We start from the raw sequence: 19,190 nt of genomic DNA, 5'->3' as shown, positions 1-19,190 counted from the left end.
ACTTAAGTGGATAAACAACTAGTTCACAGATCATTTTCAATATAAACCCATGTTTTTACATAACCTCCTTAGAAAGGTGAAGCATCATTTTCGATGGGTTCAAGTTGTTAGCCAACATGAGTTTTTGTAATTTTGTTTTCTTCTAGCAGCATAGACCCTTATTAGGTATTTTGTAAGATCATATCTTTGCGGATAAAAAGTTCGGACCGCCCGAATTTACCGAAGTTTGTTTTTGTTTTTACCTTTTTTTCTAGTCATTCTACTGGTTCCATTTATATCGCATTTAAGGAGATCTTTCTTATTTTATAGTTTGGTTTGTGGTCGGAAATTTTATTTTCGAGCAAAGCCAATAATCCTAATTCATACTAGGGTCAGATATGTAGTATTTCTAATTGCTTTGGAATTTTGTGATCCGCATGTTCCATTGATCGACAATCATGCCCGCCATCGAAAAGGAGGATTTTCTTTAATTGCAAAAAAAAACAACAACAAGCCAACAACAAAAAATGCTTGCCAATTTATTTTCTTCTTCGTCTTCTTTAAGTCTTCAAATACATGTTGAAAATCATCGAAATTTGAAATCGAGAATGTAAATATAAACTCTTGTGTATAGTCTCGAGTCCGGAGTGAAATGTTGTTACAGTTTTTCAATAAAAAGTCCCATTGAGTATCCAGTTACATGCTGTAATACAATTTGATGATATGGTTTGTCGTTTTCAGTTTTTCACGTCCGTAGCTCTAGTACTAAAGCTTCAATTAAAAACTCACCTCACAGACTATTGTCGATGAAGACCAAACATTGGTATGTCTCCAAAAGTTTGACCCGATCCTCGGTATTTTGAAGTTATCAGTTATCAAACAATTGTCTTAACTTAAACATTTTGATAATTTTTTAATAGTTTTTTCGTCATTTTTATGAAATCCGATACTATCAGAGCATTGACCGTACTCAACGTCTTTTGTAAATATTGGTTTCGGCCGAATCAAATGCCAAATTACATACTCTTAGGTTGCAAATCTGGGATATAAACTTCAATTTAGATAAGGCTATGTATGTGTATCAACTTACATTTAAAATTACTTATAGATATATAAAATTAGATAAAAAAGCGCTAAGTACGAGCGGGCCATATTTTTGATCCGAAGCGAATAATCCTGGGATCATTATAAAAGGAACATAGCAAAAAAAAAGAATTTGTCTATAAATGGAGGAATAATGAAGTTATAGCTTATGAAGTATGACAGATTTAATACAGATCATCTACAACGAAAACGAAATTATATAGATGACAGCCAGTTAAAATAGATAATTGTCCTCTAAAAAAGACAGGGCACCACAAACTTGCTGGGAAGAAGTATTTTATTCATCAGGTATTTCAAATTATGCGGGTAGGTGTGGTCTACATCGGTCAAAACATGGACCTAGATCAAAATAGTTTTGCCAAAAACGTTGTGAATCTCCAAGAACCCAGAATTTCGCCCACTTCCAGCTTCATGCTAGTTCTAAAATTAAATGTAAGTTCTAAAATTAAGTTTAAGATATTGAAAAAAATCTCTAGCGTTATCTGGTCTAATCTAAGAATGTTTGATATAAATAAGTATATATGAGTTATTATACCACACATTATTTAGCAATTCTTCATTTATTGAGGTCGTATCCATTTTTATCCAATTTATTTATTTATTTAGAAATATGGAAGCATTAGGGACTAATAAAATCTTACACAATACTTATTTATACCTCAAAGGGAAAAGCATAAATCAAAGGACGGTTATCAAAAAAATATATATATATAAAAGGAATTTTAATTGTATAGCCAAATTTTCCAACTATCCATAGCCGGCCGAAGACTGGCTATTTTGAAGAGGAATTTAATGTGATATACTTTCAAAAGTGTATGATTTATAAACATAATGTTATGAACACAAAATTCCATAATGTTAGTCCCAATTTAGATTAAGCGAGTTTACTTGCGGCAAGTCTTTGTTTGTAGGAGAGAGGGGCAAGGGGTATAGAAATGAAAAAAAAATTGCTCGTACCGACAATTTTCTGGCAATTCGTTTTGTGTATTTCGTATTTGTTGACATTTTATATATATTTAAATGTGAAAAAACAACAAAGAAAACAATTTTTTGGAAACCGAATTGCCTTGTATAGACGCATGGAACAAGTTCAAAAGAGAACGATAAAAATTGCCGCAAGTAAACTCGCCTAATATAAATCAGGACTTATGAACACAAAATTTTCGGAACTTTAGAAGCCCATATCTCGAGAAGTATGGAATTCCACCTGTGGAAGAGTTGCAGGTATATATTTTCGTGTTCAGGAAGATGCGACTAACCTCTGATATTAATTTCAGGAAAATTTGAGATGACCTTCCAAACACAGCATGCTTTTGTCTGATAACAAAGGTGTCGGCAAAAATTTGTTCATGTCAAAATTATTGGCTACAGATTTTTTGCCTATATAGGTCTATTTCAATAGGTGTAGCTCGAAATTAGCCGGAATTCTGAAAATTCTTGTTAAGGAAATTAAATCGAGTATAGATATATTACATGGTATAATAATAGAAGGTAACAGCAAGTGTTTTTGTACAAAAATCGATACAACAACCACATGGAAATTTGTTGTTGTAAGTTCTACTAGTGTCAACTCATTTGACAGAAAAATGTAAACAAACAAACAAATTATCATCAAATTATTTTTATTTTGAAAATGAAATATTTTCGAATCCTCAAAATAAAAATTGAAAAACATGAATGAAAATCTATCAAATTTATATTTCTATCGCTTCCACATCTTTCCTATAATTGAGCCAGTGCCATATATATGTGTACAACATATGAAAATGCTGGGAATAGCGAGTTATTCCTTGAAGAAAGATTTGCTTCCTCAAACTTTCCCAGCAGCCAGATTGAGTAAATTGAATACGGGAGCACATTTAATAAAGAACAATTTCAAATTGTATGCGTTCCCAATTTTCCTGTTGGGTGATTTTTAAAAACATAATTTGTCAAATTCATATAGACACTAGTATTACGATGGAATCAAATCAGCTGGGACTTGCTGTTACCTTTTATAATTGTACCATGGATATATTAATTAATTCGCTTATTATACCGAACGTAGTGAAACTTTAATATAGATAAATTAATGAAATTGAAATAGTTCCAATCGTCCCTTCCACTGAACCGTTCACTTGAACTACTTCGTCATCTGTGTATTTGGTATTCATTCCTCAAAAACTTAGTGGCGATTGTTTATATTTTATTTTGTAAAAATAATTTAGACTATCACAAGCGATTCCAACTAAACCGCAAAAATGGAAAAGTTGGAGGCATTGAAAATGTCCTCCATGAGGCGTACTAATATTCTGGATAGGCCACTGTCAAAGGGGAAATCAGAAGTATCTCAAAGGTATTAACAACAACATTGTTTATCAATTGGATTTACGCCCAGACAACCCTCTTACAAACGAACTAACTTTAGTTTTTTTCTTTTCCATGTATTCCAATTGAATTCCTACTAATTTTCTAATTGGAAAGTATTGTGGCCTTGTTGTTCAGCGAAATTGTTCAGTATTGTCAAAGCAAAGTGTATACGGTGCCAGAACTGCAGAATCGGTAAGCAAGGATGATATTGGAAAAATAATAAATAATGAGTGTTTTGTGGTTTCCCTAGTCTACATGAATTGGGCCAGGATGTGGGCACCCGTGTTATTGATCTCTATTTTATGCGAGAACGAAGTTCGAAAAGAGAAACCAAATTGACGCAAATGCTGCTGTTTGTCAAGACCACCGTGTGGAAGAATCTATTTGGCAAAGAAGCAGAAAAACTAGAACATGCCAACGACGATGAAAGGACCTACTATATCATTGAGAAACAGCCATTGGTGAACACCTATATTAGTGTGCCCAAAGACAAAGGAACACTGAATTGTGCCAACTTCACAGCGGGAATAGTGGAGGCTGTTTTAACACACTGTGGATTTGTAAGAATAATTTGTTGTGGTATTTAGTTCTTTAACACTATTAAATTTGTATCCCTTCCTTCGCAGCCCTGCAAAGTGACAGCCCATTGGCATAAGGGTACCACCTATATGATCAAATTCGAAGATTTTGTTATAGCCCGTGACAAACAATTAGAGGAGAAATAAATTAATTAAATAAAACACTCAAATAGTTATTTTTTTGTTTTCTTTTAGAAATACACAATTAGTCTAACCAATGCACTTAAGTTTTTATTGTTTATTTACTCTTCGAATATTATGACTACAACACTTCTATTTCCAAAAACAAACTGAAATTGGATAACTTCTTAAATGAATTTGAATAGACGATCTTTGTAGGCCACCTCTCCATTGCGATATTGTTTTTCACGACCGTCGCGCTCAGCTTTCATGGCCCAAGCGTACAGGATAATTGGCAGTACAACAACACCCATGCCTACACGGAATGCATGACCGGTTGGCTTGAAATGCTCAAAGTTGCTGACACGCATGGCTTGGTAGCGGGCCAAACCGGCATCAAACTGCAAAGAAATACACCAAAAAAATCACATATTAGTAAAAGGGGTTCATGGGACAGTTCGCATATTCTGAAGCTTTCAGTTTCTTTTTGCTATAACATAAACATATGACATAACAAGTCGTCGTCGGTAGTCAAACTTACAATGGTGCCGCCTTCACCTGTGGCATGACGGAAGGGATTTGTTGAGTTCTTCAAGTATTCGGCACGCAATTTCATTGTCTGCTCATGTTTCCTGAGCAAGAAATCTTTTTCAGCTTTGGACATATCACCCATTTTGTGTGAATATCGATTAAACCTACTGCTGCTGGGCCAAATAGAGTCGGTCGTGCTTCTATTGCAATGAATGTCAAATCCAATTGTCAAAACATCTATAGAAAATGTCGATAATGCAGTGCGATTATCTGTCAAATGCGCATGTCGGTGCGGCAGTAGCCGAAGTGGTAGTGTTACCACTAAGTCAGAAAATTGAAAATTTTACCATATGTAGCCCTCTTGATTACAATAATTTGAATTTTTGGGGGAAATTATTGGGTAACAAAATTTGTAATAGACCTACTTTTGAATCTAACCCTACTTTCGTCTAAATGCGGACTTTTATTTTTTATTCCAAATTTCTTCGCCCTATGGCCGGGAAGCTCAGAACAGGTGAATTTTCTTCTAATATTCGGACTTCGGCTATTTATATGGTATCCACATTACTCTGGTCCCACGTTGCGGTAACCCTAATCGGCAATTCTCTCTCTCTGTGCCTTGTTCTTCACAATACGCTTTTTAAGCGGTGTCCATCACATCTCATTCGTAAATTTTCCTATTTCCATTTTAAGTTCCATCTTTACCCAGCTTTTTTTCGTTCTCCCCCATTTGGTAGCTGGTGGAACGTTTTTCGTTTGCCTTCAGTCGGTGGTGAACTTCGCGACTGGCGTGCAAACTGCAAACGAACGAAGTAATACATGGTGGAATAAAAAAGGACTTGTTAATGGATTTAATAACAATCAATTATTCTGCGGAAAATAAACAACTATCGGTGAAGCCAATGAGTTATTCCAGAGGTAAGCGCGATGAGCCCCCCTTCAGTTATCTTCCCAAGTCCAAAATGTGAAATATATCCCAAGAAATGAAAAAAGTTGCATGCATGTTCGTTCTCCTCTCTCTCTGTGTATTATATCAAAAAGTTCCCGTGTATCTTTGCTCCTGCCTGCTTGCTTGCTTTCTAGCTTTGCCTATCCATCCGACCGCCCACCCACCTGCCCGTCCACACGCCCGCCCGCCTTATTCCTGTGTGCGATGACTTTTTATCAACGACGTCTGTACTTGTACTTACTTGCGCCTCTGCGATGCGATGATGTACACATGCATAGTGTTGAGTTGCATTGGATGTGCGCTTCTTTTTCTGGGTGGGGGTGTAAGGAAAGTGCTCTATTGTTTCCTAGCTGGCGTTCCCCAGATACAGGATATTTTTTTAGTTGATTAAATACGACGACCAAAAGCAAAAGCAACAACAACGAAATAGTACTATAATTTTGAAAATTGATGGACTTTTGATAGATTATGTGTTCGGAGTGAATGAAGTAGTAGTGCAATTAATGTGTATGGTTGTGATTTTTGATAATACCCAGGCCCATAACAGAGTAACCGAACGAAAGAAAGAACATGAGCCAATGGGAAGAAGGTATGTGTGCAAAAAAAGAAGATATGGTCCTGTGACCATACATTTATAACCTAAAAGCAACTAAAATGAATTGTAGTGTTTGTGTCCACAACAAAATTAATTTAATTTGCAAATTTAACAAATGAAAAAAATCAGAAAAACTGCAATTGTGTGATTGAAAAAAAAACTGTGCTCATTCGTGTGAAAACAAGTGTTCGCAACTCTTTAAAGCAATTGTAAACATTGCATACCCACATTACACGTCCTGGCGCCCACCCACCCCACTGGAGGTCATTTACAGCGGGAAAAACTCTGCATATATAAATTATCAATCAGCCCTGAAACAAATGCGCCGTGTTCCCTCGTCGTTAATTAAAAAAGGAAAACAATGTTGGTCGGTCACCCTTATCTCACAGTGCCGCCACCACTACTATCATGCCACATTGCTTGCCACCCATTTACCAATCCACCAAATCAGCCAAACAACCCACACCCACCCAATAAACCACTGCCAGTCAGTCAGTCAGCCAACAAGCCTGCCAGCTACCAGCCACCCATCGACAATCAGCCAACCCAACCAACCAAACACCCAACCACCCGCCCAATGCATTAAACAACTACGGGAATATAAATTGCGACATGTGCTAGTGTTAGTTTACCAAAACATTCATTCTACTGTTGAAAGTAACCATCATCATCGAGCATCTTTTCTCTCGGAATGCACCCCATGATATACATATTTAAAATAATCCATCCACCGCGCCTACAATTGTTTGCCTAGTGCTTATCGTAAATATTTGGTATATTAGAGTCGTTTTTTCGTTTTTTTTGTTCTTTCCTCCTTCCTTTTTTTACTCTTCAAGCAGCATCTAAGCATCTCCTAGTTTTTTTATTCTCTTCTCAGATTTTAATAATTTCTTTCTTTTTTATTCTGTAATGAATTTAATTAAAAACTTTAATAAGTGATAAGTAAAGGCTAACAGCACAGCGATGGTAACAACGTTAGCCACAAACAAACATACTCCTAAATATACATAGACGAAGTAGAAACCGGCAAATAGAAAAAATGAGGAATATTATAGATTTACATTAAAGAGATTTGATGATGGTACACATAGTTATGCATTGCCGGACGATTTGATGTATAGATTTTTAATCTATGTTATTAATTATATTGTGGATTATTGTTGAGGTATGGCCATGGTGATGAATTGTCTTCAAACATGACCGTCAGAGTGGGTGTATTCAGTGCATTATCTTTATATTGGGGTTATAAGCAAATAAATGGTCCTATGCCAACAATATTTTCCTGGGATGTCTTGTAACCCACTCATCACGAGAAATATTTAATTTTAGCCATTTTTGATGGTAGTTTTTACTAAAATGCCCTCAATAGAAGTTACCCCCATGTTGCAATGTAATGAATATTGAATCACGTTATATAGGAAATATACCAATAATTGTGGACATATGCCGATCATTTGTTAAATGAGGATTTTGTAACCCGCAACGCATCGGAAATGAACGAATTTCAGTAAGTTTTGTTACAAAATCTCTAAATCCTTAAGCAAAAAACGTAGATCGGTAATAATAATTTTTCGTAGGAAATTGAAGAGTACTGTTATATGGAGGCTAAACCTAAATATGGGCAGATATTAATTACTTCTGGTACCCAATGACAGACAGTATATGGTAGAGTACGGTTATGGAGACAACCGCAATAAACCCTGTTACTACGTCGGGGTCTTTTGATGACCCAAATCGTATTTATCATCACTCTATTTCTCACTACCAAGTGTATGAGTTATTGAAATGTTCTGAATTCGGTCTTTTAAGACCAAGTAGATACACATAAAACGCTAGGGTCATTTTGCGACCTCTAATCGAAAGATCATAAGGGGATCATGTCGTTGTATTTATTTAACTATATTTCACGCGTATATGCATTTACGTTAGGCCACAGAGAAAATCAGAAAACTTGTTTATATTTGAACCATTATTACCAGTAGTCTGGAAAGGCTTGCAAATTCTTTGCTTTTCCAGACTTACATATATCATCTTAAAGACACTTTATTCTTTTCCGGAACATATGCCCATTCAATTTATATATTCCTTGGCTGATGGACCAGTGTCAACATTTTAAAATTTCTAAATCTTAACACTTTAACAAACGTTAAATCACATCCGATTATGGGATTCATCGGCCAATTTCTATAAAGTGTCAACTATTTGAAAATGTGTAATTCCAATATCTAGCGAATGGAATGCGCGATTTGATCCACACTTTTCCCCATGCCCGTCGTAATATTTTTACCAATCCTCCTATTGGTGGACCTATTGGTCCATTCCTTCTGGCACCTAACCCACAGATGTTTTTTTTTAACATGTTAAAGCGATGTTTAGTTCAGCCCAGCCGAACTTTTTATACCCTCCACCATGATGATGACATTGAAAATATGTAAAATTATGGCGGCTCCTAAGAGAAAACACATGTTATGATAGGAAGATGAATACCTGATAGGAAGCTAGCGTTTAATGGAGCTATACCAAATTATAGCATATTCGGTTGAAAAAAGTATATAAAATTCTCAAATACCGAATATTGGGATGTACCCTTATATGAAACTTGGGAACCCGGAAACTTGGATCAATATTCATAATTTTTGGTATGGACTTGAACTATACAAAGAGAACCCGAAATATCAACGTGCCCAAGATCTCCAAAATACTGAATATTGCTAAAAAAAAACTTGAGTCAAAATTAATATTTTTTAGTATGGAAATGTGCTATACAATAAGAACTCTAAATACCAAATTATAGTCATTCGGTGGAAACACGTGTAAAAAATCGCCTAAATGCCGAATATTGGGGGTACCATTATATGGGGGCTACCTTGAAACTTGGGTCAATGTCCTAGCAGAGTTTGAAATTCACACTAACCTTAGATTTAGTACAACTATCGGGTATATAGGTTCGTCATCTCTTGTAAATCCCCCACAAAAGACAGGTTTAGTGGATACTACATTCGATATGTCATGGATTGAGGTTATCCATCTATCGGCAACACCTACTAACACTTTTTTATTTGTTTATTATATACTTCTGCTCCACTTCTATCTCAACAAAATGTGTTTCAAAATATTACCCCATCAGACCAAGGGATTTTTTCTAACAAGGTAGCAGGTTAATAAAATATTGGCAAATATTCATATTTCGAATAGAATCCGAAAAATCAACTTACAGAGAAATCGGCTGTAACACGTGTTCAAAAAACCCTGGGTAATTGCTTATAGTATTTTGTAGGGAGATATATAGGTAACAACGACGGTATCCCAAAAGTACCGCAAAAAGTTCTGTTTTTATATGATGTCGCGATTTCGGCAGTATCTACATTTATGGGATACCGTTATTGGGACAATGAGAATCCAAAAATTGACTGTAATTCGGTTGAAGAAGCTACCGTAAATACCGAAAATTGAGGTATACTTTCGGATAAGGAAGTCTAATCGGGATCTATATGATCCATGATATGAACATGATCTATCTGCACACAAATCGCAAATCTATGCAATGTTTGGAAAATATCTTAATTCGTTAAGAAGTAAAGACGTAGAATATTACGTAGACTAAGAATGTATGTATAATTTATAGGGTCGGCGTGAGTGACGAACGGAAAAACAGCCAATACCATACCTAAACATACCCCTAATACTATCTATGTAGAGGGCATTACAATTTATCATTTTTTCTGTAGGGTTATGTAAAGTCTTGAGTAACGGAAAAAATCTTCTTCCATTCAGGTATGTGTATCTATTGGCTGTGTAAATATTAAGATGTGCAAAATTTAGACCAAATTTAATTTTCCTCATATGAGATTCGCTGTGGGTCAATAAATTCCATTTTCGGATTCAATCGGATATTTAAAAAATATGGAAGGAATATTACGATGTACAGAAGATAAATCAAATCGGTTACAACCTTTGTGAGTTATCGCCTATGTCAGTCTGTAAGATAACAGACGGATTGACAGATGCTTTTAAATCGACTCCAAATGTCAGAAATAGATTTCGGCCAAAGACAACTAGGGTCTAAAACTACTTATTCGATGAGGTAAATTATTGTTCATGATCGGCTCTGCAGAATCTAATAACATTTTAACATATTCGTAATAAGATGTCCAATTGCATTCGGAAACCAATTATTGTTTTATTATTGACCTAAACTCGAAAAAGTAAAAAAAGACAATAAGATACAAATTATATTTATAAAGTAAATTGATTATTGTAAAAGAAAACGAAAAACACCCTTCGAAAAGGAATACGCCCCCAGGAAATATAAACTTTTAATTTGAAAAATAAACCCTGTAATTAGTAAAAAAAGCAAAACCACCTTTACCATAATTACTTAGATTTTACTCTTCTTATCTCTATAAAAACATAAGAATACGTACATAAGTAATAAATAGAAATTATATATAAACAAATACAATGCTACTACCCTCTTTGTCCTTGCAAAATGGACAAAGCAAACAAACAAATGCATCATACCCTATTAACACATAAATTAAGTATTTTTTTCGTACACCCATTAACTTGCATTTCCAGTTTCGAATCGGCACAATGCCTTGATACACTACTCCCCCTCGAGGTCATCGCGCAGAAGTAATGATCGTGACTCGCAACGTGATCGCAGCAGCAGTTCTCCCGAAATGTATGAACGCAGAAGTCGTGATCGCAACATGACTGGTGTCTCAAAGAAACAAATGCGCCGATGGCCATGTATGATTTGTAAGAAAGATCATCGTTTGGCAACATGTGATAAGTACCGAGAGTTGAGCACCCACGAACGTTTGGAATTTGTTCGTAAGCTACAATACTGTGTCAATTGTTTGGCGGTGTCGCATACCATTGCCCTGTGTAATTCTGTTAAGACATGTATAAAATGTCACAAACGTCATCACAGCTCGCTGCATCATGTTGGTGAATTTAAACCCCTTGAGAAACCCTCTGAAAAGCCAAAGGCAACATCATCAACAACAACCACAACAACGGTTAATATATTTCGCAGGCAAGTTATAATACCAACGGTACGTTTGGCATTGATTTACAATGGTATACGACGCATAGTGCGTGCTCTCATCAATCCATCACAGCCGTATACGACAATATCCGAGACGATTGTAAAACAATGTAAACTCTCTACAACGAAGATCGATGAGAAGAATATCTGTTCGATACAGCTGGGAACTGTACAAAACATCAACTGGATATTAGATGTACAGGCGCTAATGACGGATGTATTACCATTGCGGCCATATCCACAGGATCTGAAGATATCATCTCCATTTGATAGTTTGGTGTTAGCCGATCCTGACTTTTATGTCTCCGATGAGGTGCATATTGTACTGGCTGCAGATGTATTTCCGAAAATCATAAACGATGGTCTGTTGAATGATGATAGTGGCGATATTGTTGCACAGGGTTCTGTTTTTGGCTGGACCTTGACTGGATCTGTGTCGGTTTAAGTGCCAAATATAATGAAAAAAGAACATTAGAGTTACAATTTTTGAGTGAAATATCCAACATATCGGAAGTGATGTGCTAATTGGACTAATGATGATAATTCATTTCAATAATAGCAATAATAGATTAGGATTTTAAAACCAACAATAACAACATTCAGTCTTCAATGCAACGATATATAAATTATATATTTTATATACACATATATTTTAAATCAGAACAAAAAAGAAAAGTATTTATTAGATATTGAGTCGTCGTCTTGCTTATTACTAGACGTTTTAGATACCCGCTGTAACCAATTTATTCTTCCACTAATCTTAACCAAAACAAATGATCTCCGAAAACAAGAACAAAACCGAAACATTTATCAGAAAACTGTGAGTTTTAACAAAGAAATGGATTTAATATCCTTGGAAGTAATACAACCAAGTTGTAATACTTTTGTATCAGTCTTCAATCTTTAACCTATGGTTATAAAAACAAAACTTAATATTTGTAAAATATATTTACCACTTTTATGATCTCTACTCTCAGTTCTCTGATCATGTTACATGTATTTTTTCAAAACCCAATTAATTTTTTTTTTCGGGTTCTAGTTTAAGTGCAATACTTTTTAACTCTTTGTGTGAACACCAATCTTAGAATTATAGGCCTAGCCTAAAAACCGCCATACATGACTGTTTATGTACGGCATTGTAGAATTTATTTTTAGTTCTTAAATTACAACGAATTTAATATATATACAAACATAATTATGAATATTTAATCGTAACATGATATATAGTTTTTTATTTTGTTGGTTTCTTATACAAGGGTGTGAGGTAAGTTTTCAGATAACATAGACAAATGGGAAATTATCAATTAAAAACGGATTAAAATAATTTTCTGGGTATATAAAATGTTTATCTTTAGAAATGAGGTAATGTTATTGTTTAATATTCTATTTTAAGGCTACAACAGGTTTGATAATCTTGAATGGGGTAGAGATATTAAAAAGAGACGATAGATAGGTAATTAGTGGAGATAGATAAAGTATTTTTATGTAGGTGTGAAGAATATATGATGGAGACGTAGAGTCCATTGAGGTTTAGGAGCTGTTCCGATAAAGTATCCATTTAATCCCTTTATTAAAATACCAGTAGGCCTTTTCTGTAACTTTTTAACAACATTCTAAATTGTTTATTTTACAACAATTTCATTTGTTTGTTTTGTTGTTTTTACAATAACAAAATAAAATTAAAAAATATCGAATGTTGTTAAAAGTTACAGAATAGGCCTACAGGTATTTGAAAGGAGTATTCAGATTCTGAATTGAATCGTATTGTATGGTTTTGTCTCTTACAGTAATATTCAATTGTCCTCATAGGAATATTCATTATTGAATATAATTCTTTATCGTAGATTCTTCATTGGTCTTTATCAGAAACCGAGACATATTTTTATCTATTGTTTCTATGACTGAGCCGATTTTGGTAATTGGATTTATCGGTGACGTATCTATTTTGCCTGAGGAATCCTCATCCATATCACCTTCTCCCTCTATTGCCGTTTGACTCCAAAATTATGACGTTCAAAATCTGGCCAACGTTGGAAAGCGCTTTTCCAGTCTGTCCCTTGACTAAAGTGCAACGCTTTGATTACCGCGATGTCCATTGAATCTTTTTAATCCGCCAAAAAAAAGAATTAACCCATGATATAATTTAGAATGCTTTTGCTATTAAATCAGAATTTAAATGAGCTGCCATTAGTCGTATTGGAGTCGTTGTAGTAGTTCAGATTAAACTCGTGGAGGTTTTGACAGAGGGTGCCACGTCAACCACAACAGGGTTAACGATTTTAATCCCGGTCGGATGGTGGTCATCGTCAAGTCCACTTCCATGGGTTTACAATTTTAAATCGCATTCGGATGATAAGATTAATTAATTGTTCAACAGTAAATTTCAAATATATACCGGCTAATTGTTTATTCGGTGTTTCTTCATTTTGTTTTTTAGTATTCTTGCTATGTAACATATTAGATAGAGTAACTTCGGGTAATGTGGACCATGCGTCTAATGTGGACCACCCCCCATATCTAAGAAAATGCTTGAAATATTTCAATGCTGCCTTGATAAACGTTTTTGCATAATAGTCGAACACTTTGTTTTTCTCGAATATAAAAAAGTTATGTGGTTTTCTTGTTTTCAACAATATGCGTTTAGCTGTAATTACAATCGGTGATTCTTAATTTTTATTCATTTTTGATGCCGATAAATATTTAAAAATAAAAATATTCAATGTCGGGTAATGCGGACCACCATAAAAATTGTTAGCTTTTCATGAGGATGAGGACGATATGCGAAATTTCAGGTGCTTCGGATGGTTAATGAAGCAAGGACCTTCAAAATACCGTAAATGGGGCGGTACCCTTAAATTGGGGCTATTCCAAAACAAAAACCCATATATTTTTGGATTCATTGTTACCCAAAAGTGCAATAAATTGAAATTTATCACAACCAATCCACAACCTACCTTTAACTTACAGATCCTCATTACCCACACATACTGGTCCACATTACCCGCCAAGTCATTTTTATTCGCAGTTCAGAGTTTTTTGAAATATAATGCAATAAAATTTTTATAGACAAATATATATAATGTTTGACCTGGAATATATTTAACCAACAAATCTACTATGTTGTTTACACAAATTGTTTTTATATTTTACTGTTGTTACGCCCACAATATCAAAAAAAGAAATTGGTTGTCCACATTACCCGAAGTTACTCTACCTAATGATAACAAATTACAGTAGGGTGCGAATAGTGAAATAACTGTCGTTATAAATAGATAGATTAGGAACAATCAGGGTGGAGTATATATGGCCCTATAATTATCAAAAAGCCTTTCCTCCATCTAGGAAACGTCTGCATGTATTTCCAGATCTCTGGAGGTTGATTGTCACACATACATTATCTTCTGCTAGGGATGTAAGATCTTGGAACCATGTCCTATGTATAAAATAGACAATTCAATTGTTGTCTGCCTATTTAGAAGTTCTTCTAGAGAATCCCGAGTCCTTCTTCTCATAGCTTGGTTTGGATCGTCGTCGATGATATATAATATACATAGGGGGACTTTTTTGGATGAATTTCTTATCCTAAAACTGATATACATTACTTATCCTAAAACTGATATAATATTACTTCAAAACAATACACAAAAAATTATACTTCTATTTTAAAAATAAATAACCAAAAAAATAATCCCTTAAAATAAAATATTAATAAATTTGCTGTTAAAAATTTTTATTATAAAATACTGTTTGGCATGTTCGTTTTCCCCTTATCCAAAACAATAATTGGCAATCTATTACTACTACTCAATTAAATGTAAAAAAATATGTTTAAATATTCCCCCTACAAAAAAAAACTATCCTCCAACTGAAAATAAACGTTATTTTATGGTGTGTCTATGTATTAGTAATTGTTTAAATGTTAATTTATACTCTATTTATGTTAAACTCCAAAACAAAAACCAAATTATTTCTAACATTTCAAAAAAATCAAATCCAAATCAAATTTTATATACTCCACATAAAAAAATCGAACTATAAAGTTAATCACATCATGGCCAATATGCGTCGCACAAGTTCGCCCAGCGATGATCTAGGCAGTACCGATGAGGTGAAAATATTCAAAGATGAAGGTGGCCGTGAAGATGAAAACATATCGTCGGAAAATCTATTCGAAGAGAAATCCAGTTTAATCGACTTAACCGAAAGTGAGGAAAAAAGCGTAGAAATCTCCACACCGTGCGGTCCGAATCGTATGGATCATGATCCGTCGGTGTTCAATATGGGCTATTTGGTAGCGCCCTATTCATATCCGAATGCGACAATCGGCGGTTTGCCGGCAACAATAGCAAATCGAATTACCTTATACGATAGTCTTCCCCCTCCCGCGCACTGTGGCATACCGCCTTATCAATTGGATTCGAAAGCCATGGGCTTAACGAAACAAGCTATGTACTCCCTTCACCCCACCCAGTATCCTCATCCCATGTTGGGACCACCGGACTTGTCTCAAATCGCCTCCTGGCACCCGCCCTCTGTATATTCACCACCATCTAGTTTTACCATACCCAATATTTTGAATTCAGTACACCACCGAGCACCTTCCAATATGATTGGCCCCCATCATCTGCCGCTGGCGCCCAGCCTCAAAGAGGAATACGATCAGGAAACCAAAACGCCAACAGTCAATCATCGGTATTCGAAAAACCCATATAACAAGCCGGCAGCTAAGAACAGTCAACGAGGCAACGAAGAAAAGAAACCGCATATCAAGAAACCCCTGAATGCCTTCATGCTATACATGAAGGAGATGCGTGCCAAGGTCGTGGCCGAGTGTACGCTCAAGGAGTCGGCTGCAATCAATCAAATTTTGGGCCGACGTTGGCATGAACTATCCCGCGAAGAACAGAGTGTCTACTACGAGAAGTCACGGAGGGAGCGTCAATTGCACATGGAAATGTATCCGGGCTATGTCCTGAAGAACAACAAACGAAAGCGCGAGCGAACGGCCAAGAATGCCGCCAGTACAACGAAAACCATTGAGTCTGAATCGTCGTCGTCAGTCTATGGCGAAATGAAAAAGTAGTGTTCGAGCATAGCTTACCACAAACTTCACGTAAGGTGGAACGGGTGCAGCAGTTATGCCACATGTCTGTTGTCATTGGCACAAATGAAGTACAACATTGTAAAAAACATGGCGGCAAAGAAAAAGGTGATGATATGGATGTGGATGATGATGAGGAGGAGGAGCAGCAGCAGGATGTGGATGACAATGGAGGTGGCAGTGGAGACGACAAGACTATTGGTAACCACAAGACATCATCATCAGCATACAATCGAATTTGAAATCATAGTGTATCCAGTCCATGTGATTTCCCCCCTAGATGTTCTAGTACTCGTATATCAATTGATTGATGGTTCAGCAATATTGGCAATATTAAAGCAAAAACAACAACAACAACGTTCTTATGCTGTTATGTTATGTTCTACAACAAGTGCTTCTGATTTTATACAACAACAACAACAAGAAAACATGCATTATACACATATAATTCTACAAAAGGATCAACAACTTGCATCACATTAAAAAAACATATATATGGGATTTTTCCGGATTCACTTGAGTTTAACCAGGTAAAAAAAAGATATTCCATTTTATAATGATGTATCATTTTGTTTTTATGATTTTCTTTTGTTTTTTTTTTTTTTAATTATGAATCATGTTGTTAAGTATGAACGCACACATTGTTTTATTTCAAATTTAAATAAACACAACATTCTATACACAACAACAAAATTATTTAATTTTTATTATTTATTATTATTAATAATATTAATAAACATGGATGATAATTTATTTTCGATTTTGGTAACTAACTTAATATTTAGAGAGCTTTAGAGGTCTACTTGCTGTATTTATCCGGTTAATTAAGTAACTGAGTACAGCATTCAGAATTCTGAATCAATGTTGGTTAAGTGGCTTAAGTGGCTAAATGGGTTTTCGGTGTAGGATGGGTGGATTTTTTTAGATTTTTAATGGTAGTTTAGTTTATGTTAAAGAATTAACAATGAACACACTCTGAGACCTTTAGTGCGTTTAACATGAATATCTGTAAAATAAACCAGTAATGAAAGTTTAAACGTCGGGCTGACTATATATATTTGAACCACATACCATTCAGAAATATATGAAAAATTGCATACACATCGAATTCGTTGGTGTACTATTTGTATGAAATCCAGCAAACTTATGCATGTGTTAAGCTAAATGTAAACCTGGACCTAATTGAGCAACCATGGTATATACCATTTCATATACTGAAGCATAGTGCGCTGTCCACAATTTTATTACGTGTGTATGGTACAGACCTAGGCCCCTCGGCCCACCCCACCATTTACATCAATCAAACTATAATATTTGTGGGAGATATATCTAAATATTAACCGGTTTGCAACTTTAATACACATAATTCTAAAATCAACTCTGCCAAATTTCGTGTAAATCTGTCTTTTGCCTCAATCGGACATATATTGGTAGTTATCTAAATTTTTTTTTTTTTTTTTTATCGTACGTTCCCACGCCTCACTTTCCCACCCCTGCCGACCGAGGGGGCGACCTCCCCTTTCGTAGGGATCGCGTACGCATCATAATCCGCATTATGATGGAATATGAGAAGGGATAGAAAACCAGCTACAGAAATCTACTTCAACAGCCAGTTTGTTGTTAAGTTGTATTATTCATTTAAAAATATGATTATATTAGATTTTATTAGGTCTATATTCATGCAAAAGTCTACGTTAGAATACACAGAATTGAAATCAATACACATTTTACTAAGTGGATCTCCCATAGAATAATTTGTGCGATGAAAATCTACGTATAATGGTTGATAATATCTACTTGATCGAAAAGGAACATTTATTCTAATGGATGAAATTAGGAAGTCTGAGGGTATATTACCGCTTAGTATTTTAATTACTATCATAGTGTTCAACATAATACGTCTACTTTTTAATGTTGGCAATCGAATTAATTTTAACCTGCTAGTGTAAGAAGGCAACACAAAGTCACTATTCCAATGTAAACCTCTCAGCGCAAAAATTAGAAATTGTTTCTGCACTGATTCAATTTTATCGGAATAAATTGTATATTGGGGATCCCATACAACAGAACCATATTCTAATATGGGTCGCACAAGAGATGTAAAAAGTTGTTTTGTAATGTAGGGATCAGAGAATTCTTTAGCCCATCGTTTTATAAATCCTAAGACACCGTGGGCTTTGTTTACCATAGAAATAACATGATTATTAAAATATAATTTTGGATCCATTAAAATACCAAGATCAACAAATGAATCAACAGTTGATAAAACAGTACCATTAATATTGTATTGCCTTGTTAAAGTAGAAGATCTGGAAAAACACATATGCTTACATTTGTTTAGGTTTAAATCCATACAGTTTAATTCGCACCATTGAAAAAGGTTATTTAAATCATTTTGAAGTAAATCAGCTTGCTTCATGGAGTTATGGGTGATAAACAACTTGACATCGTCAGCATACATTAGCAATTTGGAGTGGATTATTGCATTTGGTAAATCATTTATAAATAGAAGAAAGAGGAGTGGACCTAAATGACTTCCTTGGGGAACGCCGGAAGGAACATTAATGGATTTGGAGAGACAATCATCAAACAAAACTACCTGTGATCTATTTCTCAAATAAGATGATATCCATTTAACTAAATTTATACTGAAACCAATTTGATTTAATTTATATATTAAAAGTTCATGGTTAACCCTGTCAAAAGCTTTACTGAAGTCAGTCGGTTTGATTACGCTGAATAAAACCTTTTATGACGGTTGAGGAAAATTGAATAAGATTGGTAATGGTTGAGAGGCCACTACGAAAACCATGTTGATATGGGCTTAAGAT

General features: G+C 35.0%; 3 protein-coding genes across 4 annotated transcripts; 2 read left to right on the top strand and 1 right to left on the bottom strand.

Annotated features, from left to right (window-relative positions):
• The first annotated feature begins 3,323 nt into the window (after positions 1 to 3,323).
• On the top strand, positions 3,324 to 4,172 carry LOC133335338 (trafficking protein particle complex subunit 5). Its single transcript, XM_061543622.1, has 4 exons — positions 3,324 to 3,418; positions 3,547 to 3,624; positions 3,683 to 3,992; positions 4,059 to 4,172. The coding sequence occupies exons 1-4, from the start codon at positions 3,324 to 3,326 to the stop codon at positions 4,155 to 4,157; spliced, it is 582 nt and encodes a 193-aa protein (XP_061399606.1). The 3' UTR covers positions 4,158 to 4,172.
• A 143-nt stretch (positions 4,173 to 4,315) lies between these two features.
• LOC133335337 (uncharacterized) lies at positions 4,316 to 4,857 on the bottom strand. The gene is made up of 2 exons (XM_061543621.1): positions 4,672 to 4,857; positions 4,316 to 4,531 (listed from the first exon to the last, which is right to left on the bottom strand). The coding sequence occupies exons 1-2, from the start codon at positions 4,801 to 4,803 to the stop codon at positions 4,319 to 4,321; spliced, it is 345 nt and encodes a 114-aa protein (XP_061399605.1). The 5' UTR covers positions 4,804 to 4,857; the 3' UTR covers positions 4,316 to 4,318.
• Positions 4,858 to 5,486: 629 nt separating this feature from the next.
• Positions 5,487 to 16,439, top strand: LOC133335339 (protein pangolin, isoforms A/H/I/S-like). Of its 2 annotated transcripts, none has more exons than XM_061543623.1 (2): positions 5,487 to 5,579; positions 15,299 to 16,439. In XM_061543623.1, the coding sequence occupies exons 1-2, from the start codon at positions 5,507 to 5,509 to the stop codon at positions 16,339 to 16,341; spliced, it is 1,116 nt and encodes a 371-aa protein (XP_061399607.1). In that variant the 5' UTR covers positions 5,487 to 5,506; the 3' UTR covers positions 16,342 to 16,439. The 2 variants fall into 2 exon arrangements, with proteins under 2 accessions (XP_061399607.1, XP_061399608.1); XM_061543624.1 differs by lacking the exon at positions 5,487 to 5,579 and adding an exon at positions 6,171 to 6,199.
• Positions 16,440 to 19,190: the final 2,751 nt, after the last annotated feature.

Source organism: Musca vetustissima, unplaced genomic scaffold (assembly GCF_032173495.1).
Source record: "Musca vetustissima isolate MV318-11 ecotype Yass unplaced genomic scaffold, APGP_CSIRO_Mvet_v1 utg134702, whole genome shotgun sequence".
In the NCBI taxonomy this organism is placed as follows: domain Eukaryota; kingdom Metazoa; phylum Arthropoda; class Insecta; order Diptera; family Muscidae; genus Musca; species Musca vetustissima.
The sequence above is the reverse complement of the archived record's forward strand: the minus strand, read 5'-3'. Positions and strand labels throughout refer to the sequence as shown.